We start from the raw sequence: 19,548 nt of genomic DNA, 5'->3' as shown, positions 1-19,548 counted from the left end.
GTCCTTAGGGCTTATATGGGATGCATCTAAAATGTCGGTTGTTCCATGTGTGACAGAAGTGTTGAAATTGTGAGCTGGCATAAGCTGGACCATTATCAGGTTTATTTTTGTGGGCCACCCCATAAATGGAAAATTTAAGAGAAGATGTTTAATAACATATTGGGTTGGACTCTCCAGGAAAAGCATAAGCAATAAATGAGAATTGGTATCAACAGATACACGTACATAGTTTTTCAAATTCAGGGGTGTGTATAGCATCTGTTTGCCATAACTAATTAGGTTTTAGTCCTCTAGGGTTAACACCTGTTGAAGGAGGGGATATGCCTGCTAGCTGGCAATCTGGGCACTGCAGGATTTGTTGAGCTGGTCTCTTGGTAAGTTGAAATTGTTTAGATAAGTTTCTCCAATTTTTGTGGAAAAAATTGATGTGATTGGGTGGTTTGGTCAAGCAGTGATGTCATAACCTGTAGGTCTGCTTGATCATTGCCATAAGCCAGTGGGCCAGGCAGTGAGCCGTGGGCCTGAATGTGTGTAATCAAAATAGGATGTATGCATTGATCTAGCAATTGCTGAAGTCGGAGAAAAAGGGCACACAAAGTGGGTTCAAGAGTAGACTTAATGAGGGCTGTTTCATGGTTCTGCAATAAATAGAGTAAGCGGAGTCACTGGCAAGATTGAGGGGCTGAGCAGGAAAAGTTTCCGGGGCCAGTATTAAAGCTCCAACCTCAGCTCTCTGAGTGATAGTATATCCAAAATGAGTGAGAAAATTATGTGCTTTCCACCAAACAACTGCTTTTTCATGTTTACCTGAGTCATCAGTAAACAGTGGTAAAGCATTAGGTACAGGGATTGAACTATTTTGGTAGGCAAAACCACGGAAGTACAAGAAAAGAACTGAAGAAGCTTGTCAACAGGAAGGACATGCTCTGTATGGCTAGTGAAATCAGAGTGCTATCTGAAGATCTAAAGAGAGGAGCAATACCGCTTTGATTTGCTTTTTACTTAAAGGAATCCTGATGATATCAGGGTCATAACCTAGTAACTGATTGCATCATCTGCAGCGAATAGATAACTTTACTGACTAACTGCATATAGGGAGACAGTGTTTTAGTCCCAATATGTGAGCAAAAAACCCATTATAGAAAGTGTAGGCCGGGCGCGGTGGCTCACGCCTGTAATCCCAGAACTTTGGGAGGCCGAGGCAGGTGGATCACGAGGTCAAGAGATCAAGACCATCCTGGTCAACATGGTGAAACCCCGTCTCTACTAAAACTACAAAAAATTAGCTGGGCATGGTGGTGCATGCCTGTAATCCCAGCTACTCAGGAGGCTGAGGCAGGAGAATTGCCTGAACCCAGGAGGCGGAGGTTGCAGTGAGCCGAGATCGCGCCATTGCACTCCAGTCTGGGTAACAGGAGCAAAACTCCATCTCAAAAAAAAAAAAAAAAAGTGTAGCCCTGGGGTCATCTGTCCTATTAACCCTGTAGGGTAGTGTTTGGTGGGAAAGATAAACAATTGAACGGAATAGTGCAGGTCTATGTGAACTAGTTGGCTGTGAGAAATGGCTTGTTCTTTTTCCACAATTTCCCTTTTTGCTGCAGGGGTTAGATATTTGGGAGAATCCAGGTCAGCATTGCCTTTTAAGATAAAAAAGAGGTTTTGCAACTCTGGGGCACAGTAAGTCCAGTCCTGCACTACCAGTGGTGGATGCTCTGAGAGAGAGGTCCATGGGTTTTACATCTGTCCAAGGAAAGCCACTGGCATTGCCCCACTTGGGAGCGGGGCCTGAGATGGGCCCCTCATGAAGTTTCCTATCTGATTACTTAGAAGTTTGCCATTTTTATAAAATCTGGACTTGCATTGACTCGACCAATGTTTCTCATAAGCCAATTGCAACAATAAGATATCAGTAACTTGGATGTGACTAATTTGTTGTTTAATTGCCTAGGTTAACAGATTGATAAACTCAACAAATGGCTCTTTGTTGAATATGTAGAAAAGATACCTGCTGAGTTCCACTTTTGGGAATTCAGTCCCAAGCCCTGAGAGTACACAAAAACACTTGTGCATAGGCCTGGGGATCAAAATCAAGTTGGTGTACATTAACGTGTACAGCCATAAGATATGCTGATATTTTATTTTTGCAATTGGCTTATGAGAACGCTGATGTGGATTGCCAACAAGCAATGCAGGCGGAGGAAAGGCAGCCACAGTCAGGGAATGAATATGAGCATGTCAACTTGTAGGGACTGAGACACGCAAAGCCAGAATATTGACTATGGCGTTAAGACCTCCTAACGTGAGAAGGGAGAGAAACACTAATTGTTTCCTACGTGGAGAGCCAGGTCATATGAAGAGGGAATGCCCCAATAGTAGAGAACAAGGTAACTCAGGGGAAGAACACTTTTCAATCATTAGTAATCAATACTGGCCTTGTATCTACACAAAAGCCTGCACATAGATGTTTGTAGCACTGTTATTTATAATTGCTAAAACTTGATAGCAGCCAAGATACGCTTTAGTAGGTGAAAGGATACATGAATTGTGGTACATTCAGACAATGGAATATTATTCAGTATTGAAAAGAAATGAGCTATCAAACAGTGAAAAGACATGGAGGAACATCAAATGCATTTCACTAAGTGAAAGAAACAATCTGAAAAGGCTACATATTGTATGACTCTGACTATATGACATTCTGAAAAAGTAAGCAAAACTATGGAGAAAGTGAAAAGATGAGTGGTTGCCAGGGAATAGAGAGGAAAAAAGGTTGAATAGATGGGACCCAGAGGATTTTTAGGGCAGTGAAACTACTCTGCATGTTACTATAATGGTGGATACATGTCATTTTACATTTGTCTAGAACCACAGAATGCACATCACCAAGAGTGAATACTAATGCAAACTATGGACTCTGGGTAATAATGACAGGCCAATGTAGGTTCATCAATTGTAACAAATGTACCACTCTGTAGGGGATTTTGATAATGGGAAATGTTGTAAGCGTGTGTGTTGGGGGAGGTGGGGGGTGTCAGGGAGTATATGGGAAGTATCTGTACCTTCTGATCAATTTTGCTGAGAACCTAAAACTTCTCTAAAACATAAATATATTTTAAGAAGGTATGATTATTTTTTTTGTTGTTCCCAAGAACCAATTTTCACCCTGTTGGTTATAGAGCCTCAGTTGTGAATATGTAATCTAGACTCACATTTATTTTCAACCTGGATTTCTCATTACTTCACCACCCCATTGCTCAGTTCTGCTACTGCAATAATATCAGCTTCGTGGGCCAGTCGTTTCCTGAGACGTTCCTGTAGGGTATGGAAACCAATTATGCCTTGCTGCCTGAGGAGATTGCGCTGGTGAATTCTGATGTTGTCTATCACCCGTTTTCCCATGCGGGCCTAGACTTCAGCCTGGTCTACCCATCATCCTTCTCCTGCTGTAAGTAAGCCCCTCAGACCAATCCTGGGATGTGGCTCGTCTCACTAGAGAACATGCTGTATGTTTGACAGGGTTTCTCTGCTAAGGATCAGGGGAGAGTTCCTTTCCTTTCCAGTCCTTTTTTTAAGCCCTTTGTTGGAGTGAGGTGGTTTTCTTTTAATTATTTGAACAATTCAAGCAGTAAGGATGCCTTTTTTGGCAAAAGACTGTACAGAATCAAGTTCTTTAGATATCATCTGATCAAGTTTCCCTTTTAAACTAATTTGAAGTCTTTGGGGGGAAGAAAGGATTGTTTCCTTTATTCTCTAAGAAAACATTTATTAAAGCAGCAAGCATAAAATACATCGTCATGACCCAGTAAGGCTTGTGTTTTTATTCCTTTCCCTTGTTTTTATATAGATTTTCTCTAGGGAGGAGAACCATCAAAAGTTTTACGTTTTATCATGTTCTTCTTTCTCCCAGAGGAAGGAAGTGTTGATGTATGGTAATGCCAAGAAGTCTTTTAGCCTGTGAGGCAGGATTTTTCCAAAGGTCCTGAACATATCAACTTTCCTGAGTCTCAGAGTAATTTGGATCATTACTCTCTCTTTTTTGTTGTTGTTTTGGTTATTTTTAGAAAGGTAACATTTGTGATGCATTTTTCTAATTAAAAAATTAATATGTATTCAGTTTAAAAATCAGAAACAACTAGAAAACAACAACAACAACAACAACAAAAAGAACATAAGACACCTGGATCCCACCTTCACAATTGTCCATTAACATTTTTGTTCAAGTCTTTTACAAACACGCAAATATTACCCAACAATAAAAGCATGTGCTAGGTAATATTTTGTTTTTCCAGTTAGTAAAACATAGACTCTTTTTTTTCCATATCTTAAATAGACATTTATGAGATAATTTATAAAATGATTTATTTGGAAAATTTCAAAGGTAAACAAATAGTAGCATAATGAACCCTTTTCCATTTATCATCCAGTTTCAAAGTTATTAACATTCTGCTATTCTCTTCTTTTTCACATTCTGATACTCTTATTTTAGCTGTACCTCCTCTGAGGTAACATTGGAGTGCATATACATAAAATGTAAAATTCTGGCAAAATGGTTTGACAAACCGGAGTACTGGCTATGGTATGGATATAGTTTATCTCCACCAAATCTCATGCTCAATGATCCCCCCCAACCCGTTTTGGAGGTGAGGCCTGGTGGGAGGTGTTCGAGTCATGTAGGCTGATCCCTCATGAATGGCTTGGAGCCATTCTCATGAGCATGAGTTCTCACTCTTAGTTTCTGTGAAAACTGATTGTGGAAAATGGTCTGGCACCTCCCTCCTGTCACTCTTGCTTCATCTCCTGCCATGCCTTGCTGCTTCCCTTCACCTTCTGCCATGAGTGGAAGTTTTCTGAGGCTCTCACCAGAAGCATATTTTGGTACCATGCTTCCTCTACAGCTTGCAGAACTGTGAGCCAAAGAAACCTATTTTCTTTAATTATTCAGCCACAACTATGTTTTTTTTTATATATATAATTTAATTTCTGGAGTACATGCACAGATCATGCAGGAGTGTTACATAGGTATACACATGCCATGGTGGTTTGCTGCATCCATTCCCTGTCACCTACTTTAGGTATTTCTCCTAATGCTATCCCTCCCCAATCCCCCCAACCCCTTGCTATCCCTCCCCTAGCTCCCCCGTGGAGTGTGAGGTTTCCCTCTCTGTGTTTATGTGTTCTTAGTGTTCAACACTCACTATGACTGAGAATATGCAGTGTTTGGTTTTTGTTCTTGCATCAGTTTGCTAAGAATGATTGTTTCCAGCTTCATCCATGTCCCTGCGAAGGATATGAACTCGTTCTTTTTTTATGGCTGCCTAGTATTCCATGGTGTATATGTGCCACATTTTTTTTTTTTTATCCAGTCTGTCGTTGGTGGGTATTTAGGCTGATTCCATGTCTTTGCTATTGTGAATAGTGCTGCAATGAACTTATACATCAATGTGTCTTTATAACAAAACTATTTCTATTCCTTTTGGTATATACCCATTGCTGAGTCGAATGGTATTTCTGTCTGTAAGTCTTTGAGGAATCACCACACTGTCCTCCACAATGGTTGAATTCATTTACACTGCAACCAACAGTGTAAAAATGTTTCTTTTTCTCCACAACCTCACCAGCCTCTGTTACTTTTGACTTTTTAATAATAGCCATTCTGACTGGTGTTAGATGGCATCTCATTGTGATTTTAATTAGCATTTCTCTAATGGTCATTAATGATGAGCTTTTTTCATATGTTTTTTGGCTGCATGTATGTGTTCTTTTGAGAAATGTCTGTTCATATCCTCTGTTCAATTTTTAATGGAGTTATTTTTTTTCTTGTAAATTTGTTTAAGTTTCTTATAGATGCTGGATTTTAGACCTTTCTCAAATGCATAGATTGCAAAAATTTTCTCCCATTCTGTAGGTTGTCTGTTTACTCTGATGATAATCTCTTTTGCTCTACACAAGCTCTTTAGATTAAGCAGATCTCATTTGTCAACTTTTGCTTTTGTTGCAATTGCTTTTGGCATCTTCGTCATGAAATCTTTGCCGATACCTATGTATTACATGATATTGCCTCAGTTTTCTTCTGGGGTTTTTATAGCTTTAGGTTTTACATTTAAGTCTTTAATCTGTCTTGAGTTGATTTTTGTATATGGTATAAAGAAGGAGTCAAGTTTCAATTTTCTGCATATGGCAAACCAGTTCTCTCTGCACTATTTATTAAATAGGGAATCCTTTCCCCAGTGCTTATTTTTGTCAGATTTGTTGATGGTTGTAGGTTTGTGGTCTTATTTCTGGGCTTGCTTGTCTGTTCTTGTACCAGTACCATGCTGTTTTAATTACTGTAGCCCTGTAGTATCGTTTGAAGTTGAGTAGTGTGAAGATTCTAGTTTTTATTTTTACTTTGTAATGGACTCCTATGAGTAGAAATTAGATTCCAGTATTTTGAAAGACAGATGGTATGAAATGGAAGAAACTGGAATTTTATGCTACTATAGGTGTTTCTTTAGGTAGAACATGAATTTACCTTTGAAGTAAGACTGCATTTATTTGGTAAAGCATTTTAATGGGTTATTTGCGTCTACAGGAATAGAGCAAATACTTTATTCTGAAATGAGGAGTTGATCTTGTGAAAGAAAAATAAATCTTGGAAATCACTACGTTAAAAGGAAAAGTCAAGCTAGGAATGGCTTAGGGAAAACCTGCTTCTCATTCTATTCAAAATCATCCCTATCCTCACTGAGATAAATGCATATTCGATTGCCTTCTTTGGAAAGGATGATCAGAAACTCAGAAGAATGCAACTGTCTCTTACTTACCTGTGACCTGGAAGCCCCCCTCCCTGCTTGATTTGCTTCTCCTTTCTGGACAGTAGCAATGTATGTCTTACATATATTGATTGATGTCTCATGTCTCCCTAGAATATATAAAACCAAGCTATGCGCTAACCACCTTGGGCACATGTCATTAGGACCTCCTGAGGCTGTGTCATAGGTGAGCATCTTCTACCTTGGCAAAATAAACTTTCTAAATTAACTGAGACCTGTCTCAGATATTTGGAACTCACATTTTGGCAACCATGGAGAGATTCTGAGTGGAGATGCCCTGACTTGACAAATCTGTCAGTGCTTGGTACCAGCATGAGCTAACTTTATGGCTCAAGCCAATAGGACAATTTGCTGAGGTCTGGGAGTCCACACTCCAGAGAATCCCTGATCTCCCCAAATTTGGTCAAGATCTAAAGTTTATTTTGCTGTACAATTCCCTTTTTTGTAGTTTTACTTGCTTCCAACAAGGAAGGCAAGATTTTCTGTTTCCATGATGATGGAAGACAGAACTCCTTTATGGCTTTTGAGGTCGCTCCAGCAGAAAAGATGAGTTCCAGGATTTTTTGTTTTTGTTTTTGTTTTTCCTACTCCTATGATAGTAGAAAGCAGCCTTGGCTTAAGTTTAACAAGACTGAGTCTTGCTCTGTTGCCCAGGCTGGAGTGCAGTGGTGTGATCTCAGGCTCCCTGCAACCTCTGCTTCCCAGGTTCATGCTATTGTTCTGCTTCAGACTCCCAAGTAGCTAGAACTATAGGCACACACCACCAAGTCCAGCTAATTTTTATATTTTTAGTAGAGATGGGGTTTTACCATGTTGACCAAGCTGTTCTCAAACTCCTGACCTCAGGTGATATGCCCACCTTGGCCTCCCAAAGTGCTGGGATTATAGGCCTGAGCCACTGCACCCGGCCAGCCAGCTGTTCTTAATTTCTCCTTACCATTAGAGTGCTCAGTGATCAACTCTACCTTACTTGGTCAAATCCAAGTGAAAATTTCAAATTATGGGTCACAAAGCCTCTTTAATTTGGCCAAAATTCCTCATAGTGACGAGGGAGACCCAGGCATCTCAGATCAACTTTCCCTTTGACTATCACACTGCATTTCAATAGAAGAAAAGGTTGACCGACTGGCGCCTCCGTTTTCACCTTTCTGTAGGTGGCAGGCTGGGCCTTGGAGAAACTCTCCGGAAGGCACTATTTTTACTTAAAACAAGATCAAACCAGAAACCTTTTCACATATGTGTCCTAAAACTGAAAACCGGAACCCTTTCATATGTGATTCCTGAAACTGTAAACAAAAACCTTTTCACATGTGAGCCCTAAAACTATGAACTTAACCTTTTCATATGTAATTCCTGAAGCTGTAAACCGAGACCCTTCTCATATGTGATTTCTAAAGCTATGAACCTAAGATTCTTTCACCTGTAATATCTAAAGTATAAGCCTATATAAAGGCAGAACCTCCCTTTGTTAGATGAGCTGGGTTTTGGACAAATTACCACCCAGGCTCCCAGCCGTAGAATAATAATAATAAACCCTTCTTCCTCCTGTATTTGGTGTTCAAGAAATCCGTTTCCCGTGGCCGCTCCTGCTACAACAGCAGCAAAAGAGGAAAAACTCCCCAAAATCCATGTGCTTAGTTTCTGTGTGTGTGTCCCATCTTAAAAACAACAGCCACAACAACAAAACACACACAGACAACAAATGTTCTCTCATTTACTTTTCTTCCATCCTCTATCTTCTTTCCCCTTTGCCATCTGCAGTACTAAAAAATGTAGTTTCAAAGATTATAGTTCATCTGTTGTTGGATTCTAGCCTGGTGTTTTTCAATTTTTATTATTTTATATAATTTGAACTAAATTCTATTTTTTCTTGACTGTAAGTCTTCAAAATAATGTTTTCATGTTTTTCTCTTTCTTTTTCCCACCATTTTTTCTCATTTGGAGTAACTGAAAACTAAGCTGTGCTTTTCTTGTAAGGCCCTGTGAACTGAAGCTAGATAATCTAAACTTCAGAAGAAAATACAGCAACCTATTTACATGCATAAGTCACTCTCACACCTGCCTTCTGATATGTGGGCTTCAGAGTAATGTGGCCTATATCAATTTACCAGAACTGTTTTTTTTTGTTTGTTCATTTTGTTTTTCTCCCTCCCTCTGTTTTCTCTGCATAGGACATGAGAGTTCTCAACTTTTTCAAAGTAAGCTTTCCTACTAATTCAGGACCTAACTATCTAGGAATAAACCATCTTAGCCATGAGAGACCAGATGAAACCTGAGACCAGAGACTCATTTTCTTCATAAATACTTTTTCCAAAGGATTTTTAAAAAGAAAAGGAGGAAAATGTAAAAGGAACATAAATCTCTGGGCTCTCAAAATCACTAAACTAAAGGGAAAAGTCAAGCTGGGAGCTGTTTAGTGCAAACCTGGTTCCCATTCTATTCAAAGTCAAGCCTCTGCTCACTGAGCAAAATGAATATCTGATTGCCTTCTTTGGAAAGGTTAATCAGAAACTCAAAAGAATGCAACTGTTTGTCTCTTACCTACCTGTGACCTGGAAACCTCCTCCCTGCTTGAGTTGTCCCTCCCTCCTTTCTGGAAGGAACCAATGTACCTCTTACATATATTGATTGATGTCTCAGGTCTCCTTAAAATATATAAAACCAAGCTGTGCTTGTCATCAGGACCTCCCGAGGCTGTGTCATAGGTGAGCATCTTCTACCTTGGTAAAATAAACTTTCTAAATTAAGTGAGACCTGTCTCAGATTTGTGGGGGTCATACGCTTCTCTGCATGGTAATGTAAGACCTTGTCCTCATTGAGGGTGGGGTGACATTCTGCATATTACATTATATTTCTTAATAGGAAGAATGTAATTCTTTCTGGGGACCACAAAGTGTTTGCATCCTACTCTCTGAGTCAAGCATTCATGTTTCGGGGTAGTTTCATTCAGGAGAATGAGCAAAGATCACTTTATAGCATGGCTATTGAAATAAGGGCTAGGTAGAAAGAAGCCCTCCAAGATACCTGGTAGTGGTGAGGGACTGTGTTATTAAAGAAACATTTCTTCCCAGGTCCGCTAGAGGAGGGGTTTCAAATGCAGAAATTTCCTGTCTCCACACCTCCATTCGGAGACCAGAGGGGTTTCAAATGTAAAATTCTTTGTCTAGTTTCCCACGTGCGGGCAAGGTAGGGAAAGTTAAGTGGGGCTCTTATGTCCCAAATTCCTGCGGAAAGCTCTGGGAGGAGAGGGCTCTGTAATTCAGGGTTGTAGACCAAGTAGCCAATCTGGTATTAGAGTCAAAGATCAATCACTCCAGAGGAAGTTTGAAAGAACTCCTCTCATTGGATGAGAACATGAATGGGGAGGGAATAACTCAAGGGTTAAAAACTTCAGTTGCTCCTATCTAAATGGATTTCCCACTCTGGGTTCCCCACCTGCAACAGCGTAGGAGCCATCTTCTCTCTCTCTCTCTCTCTCTCTCTGTCTAATAAATTACTCTTCTGCAAAACTATTTGGGTCCATTATTTTATTCAAGTGGTAAACCCATCACACCTCTGGGGCCACTTTCCCCATTCTTCAGGGTTAGAGAGGCCAAGAACTTACAACCTCTGGTAGCTAAGTACACTCCCTTGGTTACAGTGGGGCCAGAATTATTAACTCGGAAGATAGTTATGGTTAGCAGGAATATTTAGTAGTTTTTCCTCCTTTCATTATAATTTTTTTCCTCTATGTCAAGCCTTTAGCTATGTCTCACTAAATGTTATAGTCCACTTTTAAGGAAGTTTAAAAGAAATAAGGATCAGGCCTATGTCCACAGGCCTATGAACACTTTGGAGAATACAACCATTTGGGAGATCCTGTTACTGTATGGACTAGTGGACTGCAGAAGAGGGAGGCAGCTGTTTGTAGGAGGAGCAGCTGCAGACACAGCTTTCAGAAACAGGGACATGTTCTGGACCATGTGAGGATTGCCCAGATGCAGAGAAATACAGGCCAAAAGAACCCCGATAGAGCATAGGCTTCTTGATGACAAGAAGAATTGGGTTTGGAGTTTGGAACATCTAAGTTACATTACAAAGAGATATAAAGATGTGGATAAATAAACATATTTCTTATTTCAATATTCAATTTGATCTATATTAGGCTATGTTTCACTTTATAGGCAATGGGTAGCTCTTAAATTCCAAGCTCTGGAATGGTGCTTGAGACTTTTCTGTTGTGAGTCTGGAAATGAGCTTCTGGGATGGCATTCCTTGGCACTGAAAAGTTGAGGAAGCCATCTAATCAGGCAGAGATGATGGTGGTCATGGAAGACTTCCCAGTGGAGATGACTCTTGAACTCAGTTGTGAATGACAAATCAGAATAGAAGGAAAGAGAATGTTACATAGACATAGGGCAATCTCAGCAGAGAGAACAGCATGTTTATAACACAGGTTGAGAAGTAAAGGGAACAAAGAGGGTAATGAGTGGGAAAAAAAGCCCAGGGGAGATGAGATCTAAGGAACAGGTGGAGATAAGGCTGTATTGACAGGCGACAAGAATGGCTAAAGGAAGACATTCATCTGTGAATGGGAAGAAGAGAATGGAGAGAGTTCAAATTTATGATTATTTTTGAACTCTTCTCTCTGCTGAAGCAATGAGTTGGGAGAAGGGCAAGGGGTACAAGGAGTGTGTGTGTGTGTGTTTGTGTGCGTGTGTGTGTGTGTGAGAGAGAGAGTTGGCAGGGGGTTATATGGAGGATGAAGAACAACATATTTACCTTCCACATATGTTTTTATTGATACCAAGTTAATTGAAACTCTGGTGTGGATCTGTGGGTTTGAGTTCAATAAGCTTTCTCGTTTACATTCATCTTATTTAAATCTTTGCTGTCACAGTGAAGAAATAATTCAGAAAACATATAAAAGCAATTGAATTTAACACAGATTTTATTGACCTATAATCAGTTATAATGTGACTGGTAGATACCAAAGGAACATATTAATTATTTGAGTCTGAAAATGCATATTTAAACATTAAATAATTGACTCTCCTGTATGCCAAGTTTTGTGTGTAGGCCCGTTTCATATCTTAAAAAGGCTTAGAATTCATTCAGGGAGGCAAAAGCAAAATCTGTGATTAGAGGTAAGCCAATAATGTCATGAAAGTGCCATGAGAATAGAGAAAGAAATAAAATCATAAAGATATAAATAAACATATTTGAAGTATAGGTGATGTATCTTCTTAAATTACTTGTATATCATATGCCAGAGGGCCTTCAATGGAAAATCCTAGGTAGAAAGACACTCTTTCTATGTTCCTACCACTTCTGAGTGGACCTGAATAAACAGATGTTACTGGTATTTTAATTTTTTCCTCTGTTCCATATTCTATAGAGACTAGCTTGCCTTCAGCCTGACCAATTAGACGACGCAGGAGGCCTTTGACTTCATTTTTTTTCCACACATCCCCACTCTGCCAGAGGGAATTTGTATTCTGTACCTTATCAAAGTACTGCTCTATTTCAGCCTTGTGAACAATACTGTAGAGACCCTTGCTATTGCCCAGATAGAAAAGTGTGCTTGCCTGCTTGGATCTGCACATGCGCTTGTACTGTCCCCTGAAGGATCTATTTAAGGATGAAACGTACTTTTCTATTAGTTTGGAATCCTGATCTAGCTCTTGATTTTCTGGCCAGAACAGGAGGCAGGCCAAGAAATAAGGGTCTGGATATTGATGACTTAGTCCTACAAATTGCAAGACCTCTCGGAGTTGTTTTTTTAGTATGTTAAGTGGTTGAACGGCCTTGGAGTTGGGCTTTAGACAACTGAGAATAATGTTGGCCAAAATAGAATTTTGTTTCTCATTTGTCATGCACTTTTTTGAGTTTTGATGCAGTAGGAAGGCATATTCATTCACTATAATTTCCATGATAGTTGCAGCATCTTTGTATTTTGGATTAAGATATTCCAAGAGTCCAGCAAACCTATCTGCTCTCAGAGCTTCTAGCTTTTTCCTGCAATTTTCCTCCTGGAGTAATTGACTCCCTTTATTTTGTAATAGATCTGAATCCAAATGGCAGAAAAGTTCTGTGTATTTCCTGAAACAACGACTGACTTTCTTGCTTAACATGACTTCCACAATTTCTTTTTGGGCATACCTCATTTTCAGAAGAACCATATAATCAATAAAAAAGTCAAAGCACCGTTTCAGATCTGATTGTAAATGTTCTAGGTGAGATGTGAACTTGCTAAGAGCCAAATAATATTCATTTTTGGGATCAGGAGGAATGGTCCACTTTCCTGATAAAAATTGCACCATGTGGTTTTCAGATAATTCATTTTCTTTGTGGAAAAAGGGAGTGAGCTGAAGAATCTGGATAGTGTAAAGACCAACTTCTATTTCACCCAAGAAACCAGCGGTATTGTACATGCCATATCGTCTCTGGGACTTCTGTGGTGACCAGGTCTCAGTTTCACAGTTTTTACTATCAGTTTGCCGTTGGGATTCTTTGAAAGCTCTTGAGGCTTTTTCGGCAGCTTCTAGGAGATGTGTTAGGTCATTAACAGTAATGTCCCTACAGTTTTTGTTCTCATCCAACCACCATTTGATTTCACTTTTGTAGACTTGACCAAGTGTATCTGAAATATAGGAATTTTTAGGTGCTTTCATTTTGGCCTGACATGCCCAGTCCAGAGCAGTGTTAAAGTCCTTCTCTTTAATGTAGAAATGTCTTGCTAAGGCTTGACAAATGAATGCATTTTGTGGGAATCGTCTACTTCCTGCACTCAAGACCTTTTCAATGTCTTTATTCTGTAAAGCTTCCATTAATGGGGAAAACAAAGTGTCTGTTTCATCTCCATACTCCCTGCGCTGTCTTGTAACCAGAAGAGTTTGAACATCATGTTGAAATTTGTCTCTTCCTATTCCAGAATCATAAAATAAACTCTCTCCTAATATCTTCAATGCAATTTGACATTTATCCAAGTGATAGCTTCTTTCCAGTTCTTTCAGACAGTACACGGCAATCAGAGGGTGAATGATACGCACACCTGTGTATCTCCCATATTCTGATACTTCTGTTTTTATTAGAAGTGTAGAATAAGTTCCCATCTTGTCTTCCAGGCTTTCAGGTTCCCAGGGTGTACTAGTGTATATGATTCCCAAAAATATTTCACACTGTGAAACTGAAATTGTAGAATCAGTAACATAAGAGTTGAGTAAAGCTAGGAAGGAAATGAGTTGTACTTCCTTGCTGTCAACATCCTGTCCTTTTAGGATATTCCTGACTACATTTTCTATATATGTTTCATCAAAATTGCTTTTCATGATCATGAAGGAATAAAAGTTTTCACAATTCTTGTGCTGCTTTTCAATTTCCTTCAGTTTGGCCCCAAAAGCTCTTTGTTCCTTGGAAGAAAGTTGGTAATTTAGTGCAATACTGTCTGCCGATTTTGCACTTTCATCTGGATTCCGGGATCTCATGCAGTTTAAAATAATTACCAATGTATTTTCATATCGCAAATCCTTTTCTGCTAAATTTGAATGGATCACATTTTGTAGAATGTAGACATTTTCTTGTTCTTCAAAATCATCCACAAGGAGGAGCACAGGATGGCTCTTTGCCTTATAGGTGACCAGATTGGTCACTTGCTCGCCAATTTCTACAAAATCAGTTGTTTTGTTTTTTAACACAGCACATCTGAACTTTTTCTTTAAGTCCCAGAGAACATGCATAGCCAGTGTAGTACCCCCACAGCCTGGATGATGATAAAGATTAATGATTTTTGCAAATATTGGTTTAGGAGACTCTGCCAGGCATTGTATTAAATCTTTAAGCTTTTCGTAACTGTCCCTTTTCACAAAATCTGAAGAATAGTTTTCAGAAGAAAAATAGAAGTTCCACCATGATACTTTGCCACCTCGATAAAAGTGTTCTTCTTTAGATTTCCTAAATTCCAGGAATTTAGATTCATCTTTCTCGATGTCTGTGTCTCTACACTCATTTTCACAGAGGATTTCCAGTGCAGTCAAGACATCCTCTTCCTTTTTCTCTAGGATAATGGAAGAAGATCCATGGGCAGGCAAAAACCTTCTTGATGACTGAGTTACCGATTTTAGTTTAAGGATCGTGCTATTTACCAATTCTATATTTAAAGTAGAAATACTGTGGTTTGTTAATTCATCTTCTATATTCATTCTTGTTTGTAGTAGATCCTTCCATCGTTGGTAGGTATGTGAGCTTACAGAGATACACAACATATTTTCCATTCCTTTGAGAGCTTGATAGAAAGCCCAGAAAGTTTCAATGAGTGGATCTACTGGGCTTTCCACTGCAGAGAGTAATAGAAACACTACCAAAAATTTTCCTCTTGTCATTATATTTTCATCTGTGAGAAACAAAATCAGTTTCCTGACTTCTGAAGCTCTTTCTCTCTGCCATAAATGTGGTTCTAGAGGTTTATATGTCTCGCTTTTCAAATCTGATCTGCCATTGCAGAAAATCCAGCTGGGCTGCTGGTAAAGATTGAGAGCAGAAGTCTTCTCCCTCATGTTTGTTTTCTTGTCTTCATACTGATTTGGAAAGTGAAGGTTTGCCACTCGGCTTTCTTTGTAAGCTTTGACCACTCCCTTGATCTGAGATTCAGGATCAAACTCCAACACAGCAAACCATTTAATTTCCTTTAAAAAATCTAAGTGCTTGATTTGGTTTGGATGGCATTTATTTATTACAAGAATGTACCAGTCATAGTATGAATTATCTAGTGAGTCTCGGTTTCCTATGAGAAGTTTAACCAGCTTTAGTCCTTCACTCTCCTTCTTCATTGCCTTCATTCTGTATTCTTCTTCAGCCTCTTTCCTAGATGCTACCAGTGACTTTAATTTTTGTGAAAATGCTTTGAAATCTACATCCCGTTTGTTGGGATTGGCCAGGATATCCCTAGAGCTAGCCCCTTCTCTTACAAACAGTGAAGAATTTTGGTTTTGTTTCCATATTTTATCTGTACAACTTTGCATCTGAATGTAGAAATACTTATCTTTACATACAGAGTGTTTTGGAATAATATCGACTTCAATGACAAACCTGTCAGATGGTGTATTGTTCTGCAGGAGGACTTCCACAAACCTTGGCTCCCGAATACACTTCTTGGCTTCATTGATCTCACTTTCTTCAAAATACTTTTTGATCATTAGATTGAAGTGGTCAATGAAGACATCCTTACTGGTGATGTTCACACCAACAATTTTGCCATGGGGTTTGTCCTTGACTCCAAAATGGATGGTGCCATTGGTGCGTGAATTCATACAAGCTGATGCAAATCGGAAGACTTCATTGCTAAATTTCATCTTAATGTCCTCTTCTGTGGCTCTTTCTGTGTCGGTGAGAGCTTTGAACTCATGTATTGGGTCGATGAGATTGAGTGGTCCTGTTTCAGGTTGTAGGATGTAATGTTCTATGTAGCGCTGGCTGTCATGGAACTGATCAAAAGGATATGGCATGCAAGTCAATTGTTCAGGTTTTAGCTTATCCTTTTTCTTGTCTTTGGCATTTACTACTTCATCTAACACATTTTCTTTCATAAGAATTGATTCTTGTTCTTTGATATCTCTGACCTCCCTGGGATCATAATCAATACTGGATGACACTGAATTTTTTTCTTTCCTTTTGGTCTGTTTTGGCTTTTTATGGTGTTCTGTTATAGAAGATTTTGAATGATTTAATTGTCCAGGATCATGATTGTCACTTTCAGGGGACGTATTATTCAATTTGTTATATGAACGTTTTATCAAAAGTGCTGGACCGCGTGGTAGCCCCATCTCTGTAAGGTCCTTCTCAGTTAATTCCTGCAGGACTAATCCTGTCACTTCTTCATTGAGCAGAATTTGCCCATATTTCTCATCAATCTTAAGGTCTTCAGTTACCCACTTTTTCACATGCTCTTTGGTCCAGTCTTTAATCATTTCAGGTAGAGTTACTTGTTTACTCATATCAAAGCTTCAACTTCTTCCTTAGAAAAAGTAATATAATAAGTATTTTAGAATTATACTTTATTATTGAAATCATATAAACTGTGTATACATTCTCATACAGAAGATACATACGTATATAGATATAGATATAGATATGTATAACATTGCCCAGGGCTGACTTAAAACTGCTTGATACTTACTTTAGCTGTTTTACCGTCCTAATTCATATCCTTGTTTCTTAGATGACTCTAATTGTAATTACGAAATAAGCTGTAGCTGCTAACTAGGTGAAACAACTTTTATCCTTATGATAATTCTCCCTTTTAGCTTAACATGGGGAAAGTTGGGTTTTTGTAACTTAAAACCAGAATCATAAGTAACATAGAAACTGGTTCCCACAGCATACAGGAATATTGCAAACAAACTTTAAAATAATGAAACTGAAGAGGTAGAGGTGGGTTGAGGAACAGGGATCCACAGATGTCTATCTTTGTTGCATAGTAACAAAGCAGTTGATTAAATAATCATCTGTTTTCTTTCGGAACTCAAGCTGTTAGGCCACAAGGCTAGGGGTGGGGGAACCTGGTAGCAAAATGTCAAGATAATTGATTTGGTTGGCTAATTCTTGTGCTTTCAGAAGGTACCCAAAGAGACTACCTGTAGTTCAAGCTGGGCCCGCTGAAACTAGATAGGGAAAATAGTATGAGTTTTTAATTTTGTTAGAGACTTTTTCACCTAAATTATTGATATGAGGCTAATAAAGATGATCCTACAATTATGTACTTTGATGAATGGCAAGAGCTGCCTATTTTCAACTCCTAGGACAGGGGTTTTCAACCTCAGTTATACATTAGAATCACTTGGTGTTCCACATATGAGACTGTGTTAGTTGTTGAGGGAGTGAGGGTGGTGTTTTCGGGCATTAGTTTTAAAGTTTGCCTTGCTGAATATATTGTGCAGACAAGACCAACAGCAGTGGTTCCCATGGTGTGGTCTCTAGACCAGCAGCATCACTTAGAAGCTGGCTAGAAATGTAAATTCTCAGGCCCCACTTAGACCAACTGAATCAGAATTTAAAAGATAAATAAATTAATTGGTCTAAGTAAGCAGAAAAACCAGAAAGTGAAAACCTTTTAAGGACAGACAAAAAACATGAAGGATCAAATACAAAAACACTAGAATAAGCTATAAAGGGAGAAAATACAAGCATTTTAAACCAGGGGTCCCCAAACCCCATGACATGGACCAGTGCCAGTCCCTAGCCTATTAGAAACTGGGCTGCACAGCAGGAGGTGAATGGTGGGTGAGCTGGCAAAGTTTCCTTCATCTGCATTTACAGTCACTCCCCATAGCTTGCATTACTGCCTGAGCACCACATCCTGTCAGATCAGTGGCGGCATTAGTTTCTCATAGGAGTGCAAACCCTGTTGTGAACTGTGCATTTGAGGGATCTAGGCTGCACACTCCTTATCAGAATCTAATTCCTGATGATCAGTCACCATGTCCCATAACCCTAGATGGGACCATCTAGTTGCAGGAAAACAATCTCAGGGCTTCTACTAGTCTACATTATGGGGAGTTGTATAATAATTTCATTATGTGTTATAATATAGTAATAATAGAAATAAAGTGCACACAAAATGTAATGCCCCTGCCTCAACTCAAAACCATTCCCCACTACTCTGTGGAAAAATTGTCTTCCATGAAACCATCCTAGTTCTAAAAAGATTGGGGACCACTGTTTTAAATGATTTGTAATTTTTAAGTTCCTTAAACCTAATGAATGCTATAAGTTTAAAAAAAAAGTAATGCACAGCCAATCACAAAGTCTAGCCAAACTGCAAATTTTAAACATCTGTGCTTGGAACTTCTTGGAAAAGTTCACCTAATAGTTATGCATAAAGAATAAGCTAAACTGGGGCTTCAGCTTGCAGCCCTGTGATTGGCCACAGAGAAAACCTGAACTACCCACTTATGGTGTGAATACCGTATTTGCACCAGAATGATTTACCCCATCCATAGGCATGCAACCACTGAGTACAGCAGCTTCCACTTGCCTTGATAAAACTGTTCCTGGTTGCCTTAGTGCCTTGAATTCTCTTACTCTGGCTTCAGCCTGTGGGTCACAACTAGCCCTGAGCCAATTAGCAGAACTATGAGCAACTGGCACAATGAATGCTATAAATATATTTTAGATGATCGAGTCTGTTCATCTGTAGTGTATACAGAAGTCACTTGTAGGTCTTAGGGGTCCCACAAGAATTAGCCCATATCTTGTAACTAGAGATAAGTGTTATTTATCTTAAATAGTGTCAGCTGTTCATTCATTCCGCACGTATTTAATGAGTACCTATTATGCACCAGGCATCATGCTCAGGAAAAACAGTGATAATCAAAACAGATGTGAAGTTCTTTCATGATACTTATCATCCATTAAAGAAGATAAAAAAATAAAATAAGTCACACACACATACACACTCAAAAAAGTTTATGCTGACAAAGTGTGGTAGTGCTTTTTGTTAGACACAAGAAGGGGTCTAGGCCTGGGATATGTGAGAGGGAAGAGAGTGAGAACATTGGGCAGGTGAAGTTATGGGAACTGCTGGAGTCATGTGGGAAGCAAGTGAGGGAGAAAGCCTGGGTGACAGATTAGGGAGTAAGAAATGGTTTACCTATTGGTCTACCTATTGCTCCACCTTTTGGTGGACCTGCCAAAGGCTCCTCTAGTGGGTCCAAGGGGTATAACAAGGTGCTGTTCCAGCCACGGGTAGTTCCTACTCCTG

General features: G+C 39.2%; 1 protein-coding gene and 1 long non-coding RNA gene across 10 annotated transcripts in view; one reads left to right on the top strand and one right to left on the bottom strand.

Annotated features, from left to right (window-relative positions):
• Nucleotides 1-19,548, bottom strand: part of SAMD9L (sterile alpha motif domain containing 9 like) — a 131,128-nt gene that overhangs the window by 104,509 nt on the left and 7,071 nt on the right. For 3 of the 9 annotated variants that reach the window (XM_032252966.1, XM_032252964.1, XM_032252962.1), the window contains one exon: nt 11,725-16,803. The exons of 1 other annotated variant lie outside the window; for it this stretch is intronic. In XM_032252966.1, the coding sequence (XP_032108857.1) occupies nt 12,038-16,783 (4,746 nt within the window). In that variant the 5' untranslated portion in view covers nt 16,784-16,803 and the 3' untranslated portion in view covers nt 11,725-12,037. Of the gene's footprint in view, nt 1-6,332; nt 6,902-11,724; nt 16,804-19,126; nt 19,197-19,548 lie in introns of those variants that run through there. 5 more of the 9 variants (XM_032252965.1, XM_032252963.1, XM_032252967.1 and 2 more) reach the window with 4 other exon arrangements.
• On the top strand, nt 1,432-11,542 carry LOC116533286. Its single transcript, XR_004261189.1, has 3 exons — nt 1,432-2,095; nt 7,474-7,477; nt 11,532-11,542. It is a non-coding gene; the product is annotated as an uncharacterized LOC116533286 (long non-coding RNA).

This window comes from Sapajus apella, unplaced genomic scaffold, assembly GCF_009761245.1.
Source record: "Sapajus apella isolate SASKATOON/1434 unplaced genomic scaffold, GSC_monkey_1.0 scaffold81, whole genome shotgun sequence".
Classification (NCBI taxonomy): Eukaryota; Metazoa; Chordata; class Mammalia; order Primates; family Cebidae; genus Sapajus; species Sapajus apella.
The sequence above is the reverse complement of the archived record's forward strand: the minus strand, read 5'-3'. Positions and strand labels throughout refer to the sequence as shown.